Source organism: Macaca nemestrina, chromosome 8 (genome assembly GCF_043159975.1).
Source record: "Macaca nemestrina isolate mMacNem1 chromosome 8, mMacNem.hap1, whole genome shotgun sequence".
Classification (NCBI taxonomy): Eukaryota; Metazoa; Chordata; class Mammalia; order Primates; family Cercopithecidae; genus Macaca; species Macaca nemestrina.
Genome location: NC_092132.1, coordinates 21,328,066 through 21,345,939, shown reverse-complemented (window position 1 = coordinate 21,345,939; position 17,874 = coordinate 21,328,066). Strand labels below are relative to the sequence as shown.

Genomic DNA, 17,874 nt, shown 5'->3' with positions numbered 1-17,874 from the left:
CTGCAACACGGGAAAGTTTAAAAACTGCCCAAGGTCACACAGCTTGAACGTGACAGAGCTGAGATTTGAACTCAGGCTTCAGAGCCACCAGGCTGAACTGCCTGTCATTGAGATGTTGCCATAGAGATGTTCCCATAGACACTGCATTTTCTCAGACACTATGTATTAAGAAGGGAAAATATCAGCAGTAAGTTCAAATCATCAGGTCTTTTTAATTCTACGTTCAGAACGTATCTCGAAACATTTACGTATCTCAGTCTCCTCTACCTTCACCCTAGTTCAAGACACTGATCTTCAGTTTTGATGTTGAAGTGGTCCTCGAACCAGTTAGCCCACATGCATTCTTCTAACCCTTCATGTAACAGTCAGAGTGATCTTAAGACATCTGATTATGTCACATCTTTGCTTAAATTCCTTTAAAACATTTCTGTAGTTTTTAGGATAAAGGACAAAATTTTTATCAAGTCCTCAAGACCCACCTACCTCTCCAAACTCTCCCACAGAGTTCATCTCTGGCTCCAAACTCTTTCTAGCTGGCACATGCTGCTCCCTCTAGCCAGAATAGACACTCACTCTCTTCTCTGCCTGCCTAACTCCCCTCTATGTTACATCAGCCTGTTACTTTTTCTTGCAACACAAAGTGTGTTTCCTCCATAGTGTTTGCACTGCAAATAATTATTTGTTTAATGTTTACACCTGCTTTGTTCTCCAGCAGGCTCTGTTTAGTATCTAGCATGGTACCTGGCACTAAACATAGAGCCTACTGGAGAACATGGGGGAATCAGTAAATATTTGATGAATAAGTGAACAGAACAGAATGCAGATTGGCATTTATGATATTAGTACAACTGTGAACAAGTGTAAACATGAATGCAAAAAGGACTAGAAGGAAATATGGCAAGATGGCAATCATAGTTGTCTTTTGGTGATGGGATATCCTGTCAATGTTTTCTTCTGTCTTTCTTGGATATTCTACATTTTGAAATGAATGTATGCAACTTTTATAAAGCAAAAGCATAATGAGATAACTAAAACCTGGGGTCTCTCTAGGCTTTCTGCCCACCTTTGGGCCTGCCTGGATTAACCTGTATGGCTCGCCCAGGAACCACAGTCTGATGGATGACTACCAGGAAATGAACGAAGGCTTTGGGGAAGGCGTGTCATTCAGGGGCAGAATCTTGGTAGAAATTGCTGTGGAAATCCTCTCAGGAGGGGCACAGGAATCTAAATTTTCCAAGGCCCTGAAGGAGCTCAAGTTGCCTTCCAAGGACAAAGACTCCAAATCTTCCAAAGGTAAAGACAAGGCTGACAAAACTGATGACGGAAAATCCCAACAGGCTTCAAACAAAACTAACTCAACCGAGGTGGAGGTGGAACCGTTTGATGTCCCCCCAGAGGTAGGTCTGGGCACTGCTTTATGGCAATTTACCTGTGAGGTGAACCAGAGCAGCGACTGCCCCTGCCACAGGTTCCTGAAGGTGTTGTCAGAATATGTCTTATTCCCCCTGAAAAATTTGTGTTGGCCCAGCGCTGTGTTCTGAGGCTGGTCCGCTGCCCCCTCTTGCACACTTCACAGCCATCTGCCTGTGATAAATTCCTTTGAATCCCCCACTCCCCCAAATACAATTCCCATGGAAACCCAAGTAAAGAGAAATAAAAGTGCTCCGGAGGAGTTGGTGGGAGTGGGTGGTATGGGATTGATTAAACTCTATCTGTGGCCTAATTTTGTTCAGTTGTGTTAGCTTGGAGTAAGCTCCGGATGGGAGATAATTTTGGATGAGGAATGAAGAGGAGGAAGAGTAGGTGACAAGCTGGGATATAAGAAATTAAGAAACCTATTCCCCTACCCCAAACCTGCGGGGGAAATCACAACTTTAGGGAATGCTTATTACTCACCATGAAGCATGTTAGCACTTTCCCAGCCCGGTACTGTCTTATGGGAAAGAGATCTGAGACTCTAAGAGGAATACAAATGGTGAATATTCTCTTTACTGTTTAGTTTATCAATGGTAACTTGCAGTTAAGCAAATGAGAGAGCTTCATGTTTTGTCAGTAATGGTGGTAGGTAGATTCCAGCTCCCAGCTTGGCTAATTCTGCCTCTGGAAGTGTGCTTCTCGGTCGGCTAGGCAATAATTTTGAGTAGGGAAGGGAGGCGATGCCTGAAATCCCAGAGCTGTTCATTTCTAGGAGAGACTGGAGAGTCCAAAGGAGTATAGCAGCAGGTCACCTTAGCCTTGGAAGAGGCATTTGTTTTTGTTGCTGGGATCTAATAAATTTTTTTTATTATACTTTAAGTTCTAGGATACATGTGTGCAACGTGCAGGTTTGTTACATATGTATATATGTGCCATGTTGGTGTGCTGCACCCATTAACTCGTCATTTACATTAGGTATATCTCCTAATGCTACCCCTCCCTGCTTCCCCAACCCCACAACAGGCCCCAGTCTGTGATGTTCCCCTTCCTGTGTCCAAGTGATCTCATTGTTCAATTCCCACCTATGCGTGAGAACATGTGGTGTTTGGTTTTTTGTCCTTGCGATAGTTTGCTGAGAATGACGGTTTCCAGCTTCATCTATGTCCCTACAAAGGACATGAACTCATTCTTTTTTATGGCTGCATAGTATTCCATGGTGTATATGTGCCACATTTTCTTAATCCAGTCTATCGTTGTTGGACACTTGGGTTGGTTCCAAGTCTTGGCTATTGTGCACACGTATGTTTATTGTGGCACTAATACATTTTAAGAAACCATGTAGGTGAGCGGTTGGAGCACAGAGCTAGAAATCTTGGGGTGAGTTGTAGTTATGGCTCTGATACTAACACCTCTCTGTGTTTTAGTTTACCCATCAATAAAATGAGATAGTTAATAGTTACCCTGCCATAGGCATCTTCGGGGGTTAAATGAGGAAATGCATGTAAAATGGTTCGCAGAGTTCTTAGCACATACATAGGAAGCAGGCAATGCATTTGTTGTTGTTGTCGTCAGTGTCGCTATGGTTTTCTCCCACCCCCAGGGAGCAGCTATTCAGAGCTTTCCAATCTGTTTGTGACTTTGGAAATTTAGTGGACCTCCCCAGTTCTCTCCTCTGAGCTCACATACTGTATTGGAAAATATTGTCTGAAAACGTGTGTGCCAGTTTGTTATGGTTAGAACTTACATTATCTATATGGGATTGTGTTTAGGGGTGTTTCTTGAGAATACATGCCAACTTTGGAGACTTAACTTTGAACTTCACCAGAAGTTGTGGGTGGCTTAGTAGCTACCTAAGCTGATATCTCCATCTATCCCTGTAGTCGTTTTTCCTGCTGTGGGTTGAAGCTGTCTATTCTTTTCTAGACAAGGATTGCCAAGTAGAAAGAGGCTGGAAAAATATTTTCTTAATCCAAGTAGAAATATCTTTAAGATATTTTGCTGAAGACTTGAAGTAGATTCTATCAGAAAGCAAGGGAAGTTGTGAACTTATTTGGGGTAGAAAGTACATTTCTCTGCAGGCTGTGGGGGTGTATCTTGGCTATTGTGCAATAGGTAATAGGAGAGAGGTAAAATTCAGACACTGTTTAAACCCTTATTTCCCCTCCCTCCTCTCTTCATCTTGACTTCTTGTTTGTGGCCAGTATCTTGTTGGGTTTATTAGTTATCTACGGCTGCATGACAACATATCTCAAAACTTGGCAGCTTAAGACAACAAACATTTATTTTCTCTGTAGATGAGGAATTTGGCAATAACGTAGCTCAGTGGTTCTGCCTCCGGATCTCATGAAGTTTCCATCAAGGCGTTGGCAGGGGCTGTCGTGATCTGAAGGTTTGACTGTGGCTGGAAAACCCACTTTGAAGATGGCTCCCTCACATGGCAGGAGACTGTGATTCTTTGTTGGCTCTTGGCAGGAGGCTTCATCCTCATTCTGTGGCTCCTCCTACAGACTGAGGATCCTGTGACATGGCAGCTGGCCTTCCCCAGAGCAGGTGATCCAAGAGGGAGCAAGGCTGAAACTGTCTTTCATGACCTGGCCACAGAAGCCACACATTGGCATATCTGTTATGTTCTGTTTGTTAGAAATAAATCATTTAGTCCAGCCCATTCTCAAAGGGAGGAGAATTAGGCTTCACTTTTTGAGGGGATGATTAGCAAAGCATTTGTGGATATATTTTAAAGCCACCACACTGGGCTTCAACCTTCCTCACACCTGAACAGCTCATGGCTCACCCTCATCAACATGATGATGCCCTTTCTTGCGGCATCCTCTTTTTCAACTGGTTCTCAAGCTCCGATCTCCCCAGCTGCAGCTGTACCTTCATTGCCCATCTGGACAGCTGAGAGATCCTATGATGCTGACTTTGTCAATTCACCCTCGTTACCCCTCAAAGCTTATCTCCCCTGTGCCAAATTTTCACAGATCATAGCCAATCTAAAAATGGGTTCATTTTTAAAATTCTGTGAACACACTGACTAGCTTCTTACTTAAATGTCATCCTTGATATTGGTAAGAATAAAAATAGAGCCTAACTCCATGGAGTTTATGATATAGAAGGAGAGGTATGAAATATAAATGTAACAGGAAGTAGAAAGTGGTAAGTGCTTTAAGGAGGTACAGAAAAAGTGCTATTATTTCCTGGAGTGAGTGAAGTATGATTATTAAAATGTCAAGCCCCCAAGTAAGATAGCTGGATGTAAATTGTGGCAGTATGGTGCAGTGGTTACTGCTTGGCCTCTAAAGAAACATTGCCTGCATTTGAATCTGAGTAAGTGACTTAACCTCCTTATGCTTGTTTCCAAGAATAACCTCTTGCTTCTCAGCCTCTTACGAAGGATTTGATAAATGAATATATGCAAAAATGCTCAGAACACAGCCTCATACATAGTGCTCAATAAATTTTAGATATGCTTAATAATTTGGGGGCAGAGATTTAATCTCTCACTAGACTGCAGTGTCATCGTCTGTGAGTGAGTAAAATAGAAATGCCTCTTTCCTGGTGTAGTTGTGGAATTACAGGATATAATGTGGGCAAAATTCTTAATACCGTATCTCACACATAGTAAGAGGTCAGTAAACATTACCTATCATCATTTTACCAGCTTGAGGAGCTGAGATGTGCTTCCAGAATGGAAAGACATTTGAGTTAAACCTTGTAGGATGGGTGGAATTAAGACATCAATTCTGCCCTGCTGAAATACTTATTTTCACTGCCATTTATGGTGATAAGTGTAGGCTTTTTACTAGGTGCTTGACATGAATGATATCATTTCTGCCCCCTCTCCTCCCTGAAAGCCCAATAATGGTGGTTATTTCACAGGTGAGGAACATGACACCCAGAGAATAGACATGATTTGCTTAAAGTCAATCAGCCTGGGAGCGGAAGGGTTGAGATTTGAAGAAGGAATTTTTTGTCTGGCTCTGGATCCTGAAATTCTTCTCTCGGCTACATGGCCTACATTCCCTCCAAGTCTCTTAGTAGTTCCTTGTTTTGTTGTTTTTATTTTTAGCGACAGGGTCTTGCTATGTTACCCAGGCTGGCCTCAAACTCCTGGGCTCAAATGATCTTCCTGCCACAGCCTTCTGAGTAGCTGACATTACAGGCGTGTGCCACCACACCCAGCTTCTCTCCGTGGTTTTTAACTTCCTCCTAGAGAGTAAACTCAGCCTCAGGAAGGTGAGATAGGAGGCTAGTTAATAGTCAGTGGATAGAGTAGTAGGAGGAGGGTATGCTGGATGACTAAGATCCAGCACTGAGCCTCACCCTGTTCGACATTTTCTGGTCACAATGAACATTTCCTAGGAAGACTGGCACCACAGTAGCTTCTGTATGAAAGAAGGGGTATCATTCACCTAATGGTATGGAAACCCTTTGGCTCTTTGAGGCACCTGTCTCGGGCTCTCGACCCAATGGAGCTCTTGATCCCTGGGGCCACAATTGCTTTATTTCCTTAGATTGTCCTTATGGCCGTTTCTGCAGAGTTCAACAAATCCAGTTGCAAAACCAGGAAGAACAGAATGTATGGATCCAGTTGACTTAGCCTCTTAGCTCAGAAATGAAATGCTGTGTCAGTGGATCCAGCAACATCCACTCCCTGAAGCATCAGCCTTTTTCCTTGTCAATAAGAGTCATTTGCAAATAATTGTGTATTCCCTTGTGATGACTACTGTCTTATGACTTGTTATAGTCTACTCTTCCAGACTGTGGGCTTCTTGAGAAGGCAGCCTTGTTGGAAACCAGGCCTTGAGTCTTCGCTGACTTTACTTTGCTGTGTGTGACCTTGGGAAGCTGCTTAGTATCTCTGAGCATTAGTTTATTCAGGTAAAAGGTAGAGGTTGGAGTAGATGAACTCTAAGGTCCTTTTCAATATGAAGGCACCTGTGATTCTGGGACCTGTGTACCCTTCACAGCAGCAACCACAGTGCATGTAACCCACCCTGGATACACATGATTGGCCAGTGCTTATACATGTGACTAATCTGCTGTTTCTTTTTTTCTGGGCTTGCTTATTTGGGGAAGTAAGGTTTGATTCTGGTCAGCGTTAATGCATTGGGTTAATACATGTTCAAATTCAAAGAGCACTGGGTCTGTGGTGAGTATACTTGGGAAAATTACTTGACAACCTCAAGCTTTAGTTCCCTCAGTTTTCTTATCTGTTAAATGGGAATGATCCAAATTTTGGCCTCTTAAGGTTGCAGGGAGGAACAAATAGCATACTGTATCTGACTACCCTGTGTAAGCCATAAAGTTATGCTCAGATCTGAGGATTTTATACTGTAATTCTGTTTCTTGTCTTTGATTTTCTGTTTTCTGAAACCTCAATCTCCAGAAGGTAATTCACACCTGCGGCATCCTAGAAAGACGTGCTCACCCAGTTTATTTGTTAAAATAAAAGGAGTTTTGTTGTAAGGTAGAAGCTCAGAAGGTTGAGACGGCATCATTCTAGATGAATGACTAAATTTGGATCTGCAGTTTGCAGATCCTGATTCATACATTTGATTTGGGGAGAAATGCTGTGCCATTTCAGGCTGAAACAGAGACCCAAATATTTATAAATTATGCTGGATGAGGCCAGCATCGCAAAATCACCTTCCTAATGAGAAAAAGCCAGTTCTGCCTAATAATTTTGTTTTCTTTCTGTAGATTATACCAGAAAAAAATGAGGAATTTTTACTCTTTGGAGCATTTTTTGAAGCTACCATGATTGACCGGAAGATTGGAGATAAACCCATCAGCTTCGAAGTTTCTATTGGTAAGTACAGATAAGCACAGTGCCAGGCACATAGCATGGATTTAGTACCTATTTCTTGAATAAATGAGTTAGTGCCTTACATGAAGATAATAGCACTCTGGTGGAGGTTTGCATCTCAGAATGAGATGAACAATTCCTTGTCTACCCTATTGTCAATATATAGGGGATAGATTTATTTTCTTTTAAATTTAATTTTGAAGTTTTTTGGGTACATCGTAGGGGTATATATTTATGGGATACATGAGATTTTGATATAGCTATACAATATGTAACAATCCCACTAGCGTATATAGGGTATCTATCACCTCAAGCATTTATCCTTTCTTTGGTTACTAACAATCCAATTACACTCTTTTAGTTATTTAAAAATGTACAATAAGTTGTTGTTGACTGTACTCACCCTGTTGTACTATCAAATGCTAGATCTTATTCATTCTATTGAACGATTTTTTTTTTTTTTTTTTTTTGAGACGGAGTCTTGCTCTGTCGCCCAGGCTGGAGTGCAGTGGCGCAATCTCGGCTCACTGCAAGCTCTGCCTCTCGGGTTCACGCCATTCTCCTGCCTCAGCTTCCCCAGTAGCTAGGACTACAGGCACCCGCCACCACGCCTGGCTAATTTTTTGTATTTTTAGTAGAGACGAGGTTTCACTGTGTTAGCCAGGATGGTCTCGATCTCCTGACCTCGTGATCCGCCCACCTCGGCCTCCCAGCGTGCTGGGATTACAGGCTTGAGCCACCACGCCTGGCCTGAACGATATTTTTGTACCCATTAACCATCTGCACTTCTCCTCTGCCTCCCACTACCCCTCCCAGCCTTTGGTAACCATCATTCCACTCTCTATCTCAGTGAATTTAATTGTTTGAATTTTTAGCTTCTCCAAATGAGTGAGAACATGTGAAGTTTGTCTTTCAGTGCCTGGCTTGTTTCACTTAACATGATGACCTCCAGTTCCATCCATGTTGCTGCAAATGACAGGATCTCATTCTTTTTCATGGCTGAATAGTACTCCATTGTGTATATGTATCACGTTTTCTTTATCCATTCGTCTGTTGATGGACATTTAGGTTGCTTCCAAATCTGAGCTATTGTGAACAGTGCTATAACAGACATAGGAGTGCAGACATCTCTTTGATATACTGACTTCCTTTCTTTTGGATATACATCCAACGGTGGGATTGCTGGCTCATATGGTAGTTCTATTTTTAGTTTTCTGAGGAACCTCCAAACTGTTCTCCGTAGTGGTTGTACTAATTAGCATTCCCATCAACAGTGTATGAGGGTTCACTTTTCTTTACATCCTCACCAGCATTGTTATTAACCTGTTATTTGGAGACAAGCCATTTTAACTGGTGAAATGATATATAATTGAAGTTTGATTTACATTTCTCTGATGGTTAATGATGCTAAGCACCTTTTCATATGCTTGTTTGCTGAAATGTCTTTTCAGCTCTTTTACCTATTTTAAAATCAGATTATTGTTTTTTTTTTCCTATAAAGTTGTTAGAGCTCCTTATATCTTCTGGTTATTAATCCCTTGTCAGATAGATAGGATGCAGATATTTTCTTCTGTTCTGTGGGTTTTCTCTTCACTTTATGAATTGTTTTCTTTGCTGTACATCAGCTTTTTAACTCGATGTGATCCCATTTGTCCATTTTTGTTTTGGTTGCATATGCTTGTGGTATATTACTCAAGAAATCTTTGCCCAGACCAATGCCCTGGAGAGTTTTCCCAGTGTTTTCTTGTAGTAACTTCATAGTTTGAGGCCTTAGATTTAAGTCTTTAATCCATTTTGATTTGGTTTTTGTATATGGTGGGACATAGGGGTCTAGTTTCATTCTTCTTTATATGGATATCCAGTTTACCCAGCACCATTTATTGAAGAGACTGTCCTTTTCCCGACATATGTTCTTGAGACTTGTAGAAAATGAGTTTACTGGCTAGGCGTGGTGGCTCACGCCTGTAATCCCAGCACTTTGGGAGGTTGAGGCGGGTGGATCATGAGGTCAGGAGTTCGAGACCATGGTGAAACCCCGTCTCTACTAAAAATACAAAAATTAGCCTGGCATGGTGGTGTATGTCTGTAATCCCAGCTACTCGGGAGGCTGAGGCAGGAGAATCGCTTGAACTCGGGAGGCGGAGGTTGCAGTGAACCAAGAGTACCACTGCATTCTAGCCTGGGTGACAGAAAGCGACTCTGTCTCAAAAAAAAAAAAAAAAAAAAAAAAAAAAAAAAAAAAAAAAGCTCTCTATAGATGAATAGTTTTTCTGGGTTCTCTATTCTGTTCCATTGGTCCATGTGTCTGTTGTTATGCCAGTACCATACTGTTGTGGTTACTACAGCTCTGTAGCATAATTTGAAATCAGGTAGTATGATTCCTTCAGTTTTGTTCTTTTTGCTTTGAATATCTTTGGCTATTCTGTGTCTTTTGTGATTCTATGTAAATTTTAGGATTTTTTCTATTTCTATGAAGAATGTCATTGGTTTTGATAGAGATTGAATTGAATCTGTAGATTGCTTTGGGTAGTGTGGATGTTTTTAACAATACTGATTCTTCCAATCCATGAACATGGAATATGTCTCTATTTTTTTTTGTGTCCTCTTCAATTTATTTCACCAGTGTTTTATAGTTTTCATTGTGGAGATCTTTCACTTCTTTGATTAAGTTTATTCCTAGGTATTTTATTTTATTTACAACTATTGTAAATAGGATTACTTTCTTGATTTCCTTTTCACATTGTTCACTGTTGGCATATAGAAATGCTACTGATTTTTAAATGTTGATTTTGCATCCTGCAACTTTACTGAATTTGTTGATCAGTTCTAACAGCTTTTTGGTGGAGTATTTAGGTTTTTCCAAATATAAGATCATATCATCGGCAAACAAGGATTATTTGACTACTTCATTTCCTATTTGGATGCCCTTTATTTCCTTCTCTTGTCTGATTTCTCTCTCTAGGACTCCCAGTATCATGTTGAGTAACAGAGATGAAAGTGGGCATCTTTTTCTTGTTCCAGCTATTGGAGGAAAGGCTTTCAGTTTTTTTCCATTCAGTGTGAAACTAGCTGTGGGTCTGTCATATATCACTTTTATTGGATTGAGGTATCTTCCTTCTGTACTCAGTGTTTTGAGAGTTTTTCAATCACGAAGAGATGTTAAATTTTATCAAATGCTTTTTCAACATAAATTGGAATGATCATATGGTTTTTGTCCATTCTGTTGACGTGATGTATCATATTGATTTGTGTACATTGAACTGTCCTTGCATCCTTGGTATAAATCCCACTTGGTCACATTTTTAATGTGTTGTCAAATTTGGTTTGCTAGTATTTTGTTGAGGATTTTTGCATCAATGTTGATCAGGGATATTGTCCTGTAATTTTCTTTTTTGGTGTGTCTTTGTATGGTTTTGGTCTCAGGGTAATACTGGCCTTGGAGAATGAGTTTGGAAGTATTCTGTCCTCTTCCATTTTCTGTATTGGAATTCTTTTTAAAAATATTTTTAAAATATCAGTAGCTTTTGTAATACAAGTAGTTTTTGGTAACATGGATGAATTGTATTCATCTATGGTGAAGTCTAGGATTTTACTGCACCCGTCACCTAAGTAGTGTACATTGTACCCAGTGTGTAGTTTTTTATCCTTCGTCCTCTTCTACCCTCTTCCTTCTGAGTCTCCAAAGTCCATTATACCATTCTGTATGATTTTCCTATCTATAGCTTAGCTCCTGCTTATAAGTGAGAACATAGGGTATTTGGTTTTCCATTTCTGAGTTACTTCACTTAGAATAATGACCTCCAGCTCCATCCAAGCTGCTGCAAAAGGCATTATTTTATTCTTTTTTATGGCTAAGTATATTCCATGGTGTATATATAACACATTTTCTTTATCTACTCATTAGTCAATCGGCATTAAGGTTAGTTCCATATCTTTGCAATTGTGAATTGTGCTGAAACAAGCATAAACATGCAGGAGTCTTTTGGATAGAATGACCTTTTTTCCTTTGGGTAGATAACCGGTAGTAGGATTGCTGAATTGAATGGTAGATCTACTTTTAGTTCCTATGTTTTCTTCTAGGATTTTTGTGGTTTCTGGTCTTAGATTTAAGTCCTTGATCCATCTTGAGTTGATTTTTGTATACGATACAGATCCAGTCTTATTCTTCTATGTGTGGCTATCCAGTTTTCCTAGCACCATTTATTAAATAGGGTGTTCTTTCTCCAAATTACGTTTTTGTATGCTTTGTCAAAATTCAGTTGGTTGTAAGTATTGGCTTTATTTCTGGGTTCTCTATTCTGTTCCATTGGTCTATGTATCTGTTTTTATACCAATAACATGCTGTTTTAGTAACTATATTCTTGCAGTATAACTTGAAGTCAGGTAATGTGATGCTTCCAGATTTGTTCTTTTTGTTTGGGATTGCTTTGGCTATTTGTGCTCTTTTTTGGTTTTATATGAATTTTAGGATTGTTTCTAATTCTGCGAAAAATGATTTGGTATTTTGATAGGAACTGCATTGAATTTCTAGATTGCTTTGAGTAGCACGGTCATTTTCAGAATGCTAATTTTTCTAATTCATGAGCATGAGATGTGCTTCCATTTGTGTCATCTGTGATTTCTTTCAGCAGTGTTTTGTAGTTCTCCTTGCAGAGATATTTAACCTCCTTGGTTAAGTATATTCCTAGTTGCTTTTTTTTTTCTTTTTTTGCAGCTATTGTAAAAGGGATTGAGTTTTTTATTTGATTCTCAACTTGGAAGTTGTTGGTATATAGCAGTGCTACGGATGTGTGTACATTGATTTTGTAACCTGAGACTTCGATGAATTTGTTTATCAAGTCTAGGAGTCTTTAGGGTTTTCTAGGTATATTATATGATTAGCAAACTGCAATAGTTTGACTTGCTCTTTTCCTATTTGAATGCCCTTTATTTCTTTCTCTTGCCTGATTGCTCTGGTTAGGACTTCCGCATAGAAGTTGTGAGAGTGGGCATCCTTGTCTTGTTCCAGTTCTTAGGGGAAGTGCTTTCAACTTTTCCCTGTTCAATATAATGTTGGCTGAGGGTTTTTCATATAGGGCTTTTATTATTTTGAGGTATGTCCCTTCCATGCCTACTTTTTCGATGGTTTTTTTTAATCATAAAATGATTTTTATGATTTTATGATTTTATGATGATCTATATTTTATTGAATGCTTTTGCTGCATCTCTTGAGATGATCATATCGTTTTTAATTCTGTTTATGTGATGTATCACTTATATTGACTTTCATACGTTAAACTATCCCTGCATCCCTGGAATGTAACGCACTTGATCATAGTGTATTTTCTTTTTGATGTGCTGTTGGATTTGGTTTGCTAGTATTTTGTTGAAGATTTTTGCATCTGTGTTTATCAGGGATATTGGTCTGTGGTTTTCTTTTTTCGTTATGTCCTTTTCTGGTTTTGGAATCAGGGTGATATTGACTTCACAGAATGAGTTAGAAAGAATTCCCTCTTTCTCAATCTTTTGGAACAGTTTCAGTAGAATTGGTACTAACTCTTTTATGAATGTCTGGTAGAATTCAGCTGTGAATCCATCTGGCCCTAGGATTTTTTTTGTTGTTGGCATTTTTTTTTTTTTAATTGCTGACTCAATCTCACTGCTTGTTGTTGTTCTCTTCAGGGTTTCTATTTCTTCCTTTTTTAATCTAGGAATGTTGTATGTTTCCAGGAATTTATCCATCTCCTCTAGATTTTCTAGTTTGTTTGCATAGACGTGTTCATAGTAGTCTTGAATGATCTTTTGTATTTTTGTTGTGTCAGTGGTAGTGTCTCCATTTTAATTTCTAATTGAGATTATTTGCATCTTCCATCTTCTTCTTTTCTTGGTTAATATAGATAATGATCTATTGATTATGTTTTTAAAGAATCATTTTTTGTTTCATTGATCTCCTATGTTTTTGGTTTTAATTTCATTTAATTCTGCTTTGATCTTTGTTATTTCTTTTCTTCTGCTAGCTCTTTGAGTTTTGTTTTTTGCTATTTTTCTAGTTCCTTGAGGTGTGACATTGGGTTGTCAATTTGTGATCTATCAGACTTTTTGATGTAGGCACTTAGTGCTAAAAACTTTCCTCTTAGCACTGCTTCTGTTGTATCCCAGAAATTTAGGTAAGTTGTGTCACTATTACCATTTATTTCAAAGAATTTTTGAATTTCCATCTTGATTTCATTGTTAAACCAAAAATCATTCAGGAGCAGACTAATTTCCATGTATTTGTAGTTTTGAAGATTCCTTTTGGAATTGATATCTAGTTTTGTTCTGTGGTCTGAGAACATACTTGATATGATTTCAATTTTTAAAAAGTTTGAGACTTGTGTCTTATCATATGGTCTATCTTGGAGAATATTCCATGCTGATGAAAAGAATGTATATTCTGCTTGATATATCCCTTGATGATGTCCTTTTTGCAATCAATTTCCCAGGAGTTATTTGAGCTTCTCATATTTGGGTATCTAAATGTAGATATCTAAGAAGGCCAGTGAAATTTTCCTCAATTATTTTTCAAATAAGTTTTTCAAACTTTTTGCTTCCTGTTCTCCCTCAGGAACACCAATTATTTTTAGGTTTCGCCATAATCCATATTTCTTGGAGACTTTGTTCATTTCCTTCAATTCTTTTTTTGTTTTTGTCTGATTGGGTTAATTCGAAAGCCTTGTCTTTGAGCTCTGAAATTCTTTCTTCTACTTGGTCTAGTCTACTGTTGAAACTTTCCTCTGTATTGTGTAATTCCCTTAATGCGTCCTTCATTTCCAGAAGTTGATTGGTTTTTCTTTAAAATATCCATCTTCTTAGAATATTTTTCATTCATATTCTGAATTGTTTTTAAAATTTATTTATGTTGTTTTTCTACCTTTCTTTTATATCTCCTTGAGTAGCTTGATCAATCTTTTGAATTCTTTAGTATTTCGAAGTTTCATCTTGGTTTGGATCCATTGCTGGAGAGCTAGTACGATCTTTTGGGAGTGCTATAGAACCTTCTTTTGTCATATTGCCAGAATTATTTTTCTGGTTTCCTCTCATTTGGGTAGACTATTTCCTCTAATTATTCTTGGGTTTAATTTTGATTTGACTGTGTTTCTTTAAATATTTTTTACCCTCTAAGAATTAGACTTTAATAATTATTGTTTCTTGGAGCCTAAGTCAGCTCTGGTGGCTTGAATGGTGAATACTCTGTATGAGTTCCTTGGTTGTAGACAGTTTGTATTACGGTTTCCTCAGAGGCTGGTTGTAGTAGCCATGTGCTCGGTGTGTAAGCAAGTTCACTGTCTCCTATGGGGCTGAAATGGCAGAGGTCTCTTGAAGCCTATCTCATTCCCCTGTGGTGTGCATTTTTAAATTAACTTTTTTCCCCAGTATTTTATGTACTGGGTTGAAGAGTTCAGGTTCAGGCCAGTAGGAGAGGTGTCCATGAATAGTAACCGGTTTTGGCTAAAACAGGTGGGTAAATGCAATACCCAATGATCGGCAGAGGTCCCAACCTTGACAGAGGGGGCTAGGGGAGCTCTCAGTGTAATGAACTGAGGACTTATTAGGGGGAAAAGTGGAAGCCACCTCAGCTTCCATGCCAGGCAAGCACAAAAACAATCCACCTCCCAGTCACACTCCTAAACCAGTGTTCCAGCTATTCAGATCAGATAGGCACCTATTTTCATCTGCAGGAATGTTGATATTCCAAGTAGTTAGAGATTATGAAACTACTCCTCGTGCAAGCCTGAACATTGAGGGCGGTTCTCCTGTGAGGATGCAGACACCCAGAAAGTCTGTCAATAGGTACACCCATACAGAGCTTCTGTGAGAGAAGCTGTAGCTATGCCTGCAGTGGTGGACAAGGGGGAAAAGACATTCCCTTCTCCAAGACCCTGAATGAGCACCAGGGCTGCCTGACTGTTTTGGGGTAGAGTTACAGACTTACCCTGCTAAGCCCAGCGCTGCAGCTGTGCCTCTGTTAAAAGAAACTTCCCACTAGCAGAAAGTTCTGGAACTCAAGGCCTGCTGTGTGGATTCTTTTGCCCTACAGGGTGCTCCCTTAATATGATGCACTGCCCCTTTGCCTCGGAGTAGGAGTCCCTGAGAGCCAAACTACTGTGAATGCTGCTGTTCCTCTGGGTCTAGACACCCAGTGGGGTTGCCACAATCCAGGCTTGTTTGTGAAAATGCCTGCAAATGATCCAGTGATGTGGTCTGTCCTCAAGTCTCCTAGCAGTGGCTACCAGCACCAGTTCTAATGAGGGTGGCCAGGGGAGTGATGTAGACTCTGTGAGATTCCCTGGTTATAAATAGCCTTAATGTGTTGGCTTTCTCAAATTCCGGTTGTAGTAGTAATGAACTGATCATGTAGGCAGACTTAGGACCTCCTGTTTATCCAGGGTGCCCAGCAATGTTGTTAGTTAAGGCCATGCACAAGTTTTCTCCTTCCTGAAGAATAAAAAGCAAGTTTTATTCTACCTGAAGGTGCTGTAATAGACTGTGTCGGTTGGCCTCCAGCCAGGAGGTGGTGCTTGCAAGAAAGTATCAGCTGCAGTGGTGGCGGTGGGATTTGTGCTTGCCTTATGTTGCCCAGAGGAGGTACTCTGGTGTCTCAGGCAATGGGTGGGACCACAGAGCTTCCAAATTTTGTCCTTTGTGTTATGTTACCATGGTGGGTGGAGGCTCAAAGACAGGTACGGTCTGGGTCTGGGTCTGGCAAGTGCATACTCTGGCTCTTCACATGCAGGACAAGCAGCAGCTCCAATGGGAAGTTAGGGAAACAGTTCTCTGATCACTGGGGCAATGTTTCAAGGAAGAGCACAGCTGCCTTTTCTGTACAGAAAAGTCCAAAGAAGGAGTCGGGGGTAGCATGCAGCAGTAAGCCCCACCCAGCTCCCACACATTGGCAAGACAGATCTTTCACCCATGGTATTCCACCAGCAGCAGCTAGCTAAGTTCCAGGCAGTCTGCACTCAGAACTTATAACTGCCCCAGGTCATAAGCCTTCCCTGGCAGAGACGGCAACTACAGCTTGCAGGCCACACACCTCCCAGTTCACCCACAAAACTCAGGCTCCCAGCTCTAGCACTTGTGGCTGCAACACATTTCCCTCTTGTCCCCCAGTTCTGGCCGAGGGAGTTTGTCCCCACTTGAGATTATTTTGTACCTTTCAGTTGGGGGCTTCTGTAAACCTGCAACCATCACCTGAGTTAGCTGGCAGGCTTCTAAAAGGTCCCCTGTGAGGTAGGATCAGTAATCGCTTCCCTCCATCTGTACTGGAGATTGGAAATGTATGTGTAACTATTCCTGTGGCTGTGTCTACTTTTACATTTCTTTTTGCTCCCTAAATAATTCCAGCACTTGGTAGGGTTAAGGTCTTCCTCCATGGCCTGGATTATGAGATTCTCTGGTGGGAGTGTGTATCCCAGAGGCAATTTATCCCCTCCTCACAGTCTGGGGGCTTAAAATATTCTGCCTGCCTCACAGTTTAGGCTGCAGCCCACTGTTTCTTTCAAAGGGTCTGTAGTTTCTTTCAGTTTTCCTGTTAAGTTCCTGCATTGTTTCTTGAAAAAGAAAGCTCACAGTGTGAATCTCTATACACTATTTTGCCTTTCCAAGTGGGAGAGTCATGGTAACCATGCCTTCAGTCCACCATCTTGAAAAACTTGTTAGTTCTTCTTTAAATGTTTAGTGAATTTCAGCACTGAAGCCATGGAGTCCCGGACATATCTTTGTGGGGAGACTTTTTATTATGATTTGGATCACACTGCTTATTACTGGTCAGTTCAGGTTTTGCATTTCTTTATGATTCAATCTTGGCAGGTTGTTGATGTCTAAGAATTTATCCATTTCTTCTAGGGTTTCCAATGTATTGGCACATAGCTGTTCATAGCAATCTCTAATGATCCTTTGAATTTTTGTGGTATGTGTTGTAACGTCTCCTTTTTTATCTCTGATTTTATTTATGTGGGTCTTCTCTTTTTTCAGTCTGGCTACAGGATTGTTAATTTTGTTTATCTTTTCAAAAAGCCAATTTTTCATTTTGTTGATCTTTTGTATTATTTTTATTTTGTTGTTTCGATTTCATTTATTTCTGCTCTGCTCTGTATTTCTTTCCTTCTGCGAACTTTGAGTTTGTTTGCTCTTGCTTTTTCAATTCTTTAATATGCATCATTAGGTTGTTTATTTGATGTTTTTCTAGTTTTTTGATGTAGGTGCTTATTGCTATAAACATTCCTTTTAGTACTGCTTTTGCTGTGTCTTATAGGTTTTGGTATGTTGTATATCCATTACTTGTTTCAAGAATTTTTTAAGTTTCCTTCTTAATGTCTTTATTGACCCTCTGGCCATTCAGGAATATATTGTTTATATGTGCTCATATAATTTCCAATATTTCTCTCGTTGTTGATTTCCAGTCTTATTCCATTGTAATCAGAGAATATACTTGATATAATTTTAATTGGTTTGAATTTTTAAAGGCTTGTTTTGTGGCCTAACATATGGTCTGTCCTTGAGAATGATCCATGTGCTGAGAAGAATGTGTATTCTGTAGCCATTAGAAGAACTGTCCTATAAATATCTATTATGTCCATTTTTTCCATGGTGCAGATTAAGTCCAATGTTTTTCTGTTGACTTTCTGTCT

The 17,874-nt window shown here is 39.8% G+C and overlaps 1 protein-coding gene across 3 annotated transcripts in view; it reads left to right on the top strand.

Moving 5' to 3' along the window:
- Positions 1–17,874, top strand: part of LOC105468484 (fer-1 like family member 6) — a 214,810-nt gene that overhangs the window by 66,444 nt on the left and 130,492 nt on the right. For all 3 annotated transcript variants that reach the window (XM_071067847.1, XM_011718682.2, XM_071067849.1), the window contains 2 exons: positions 1,051–1,397; positions 7,120–7,228. In XM_071067847.1, the coding sequence (XP_070923948.1) occupies positions 1,051–1,397; positions 7,120–7,228 (456 nt within the window). The remainder of the gene's footprint in view (positions 1–1,050; positions 1,398–7,119; positions 7,229–17,874) is intronic.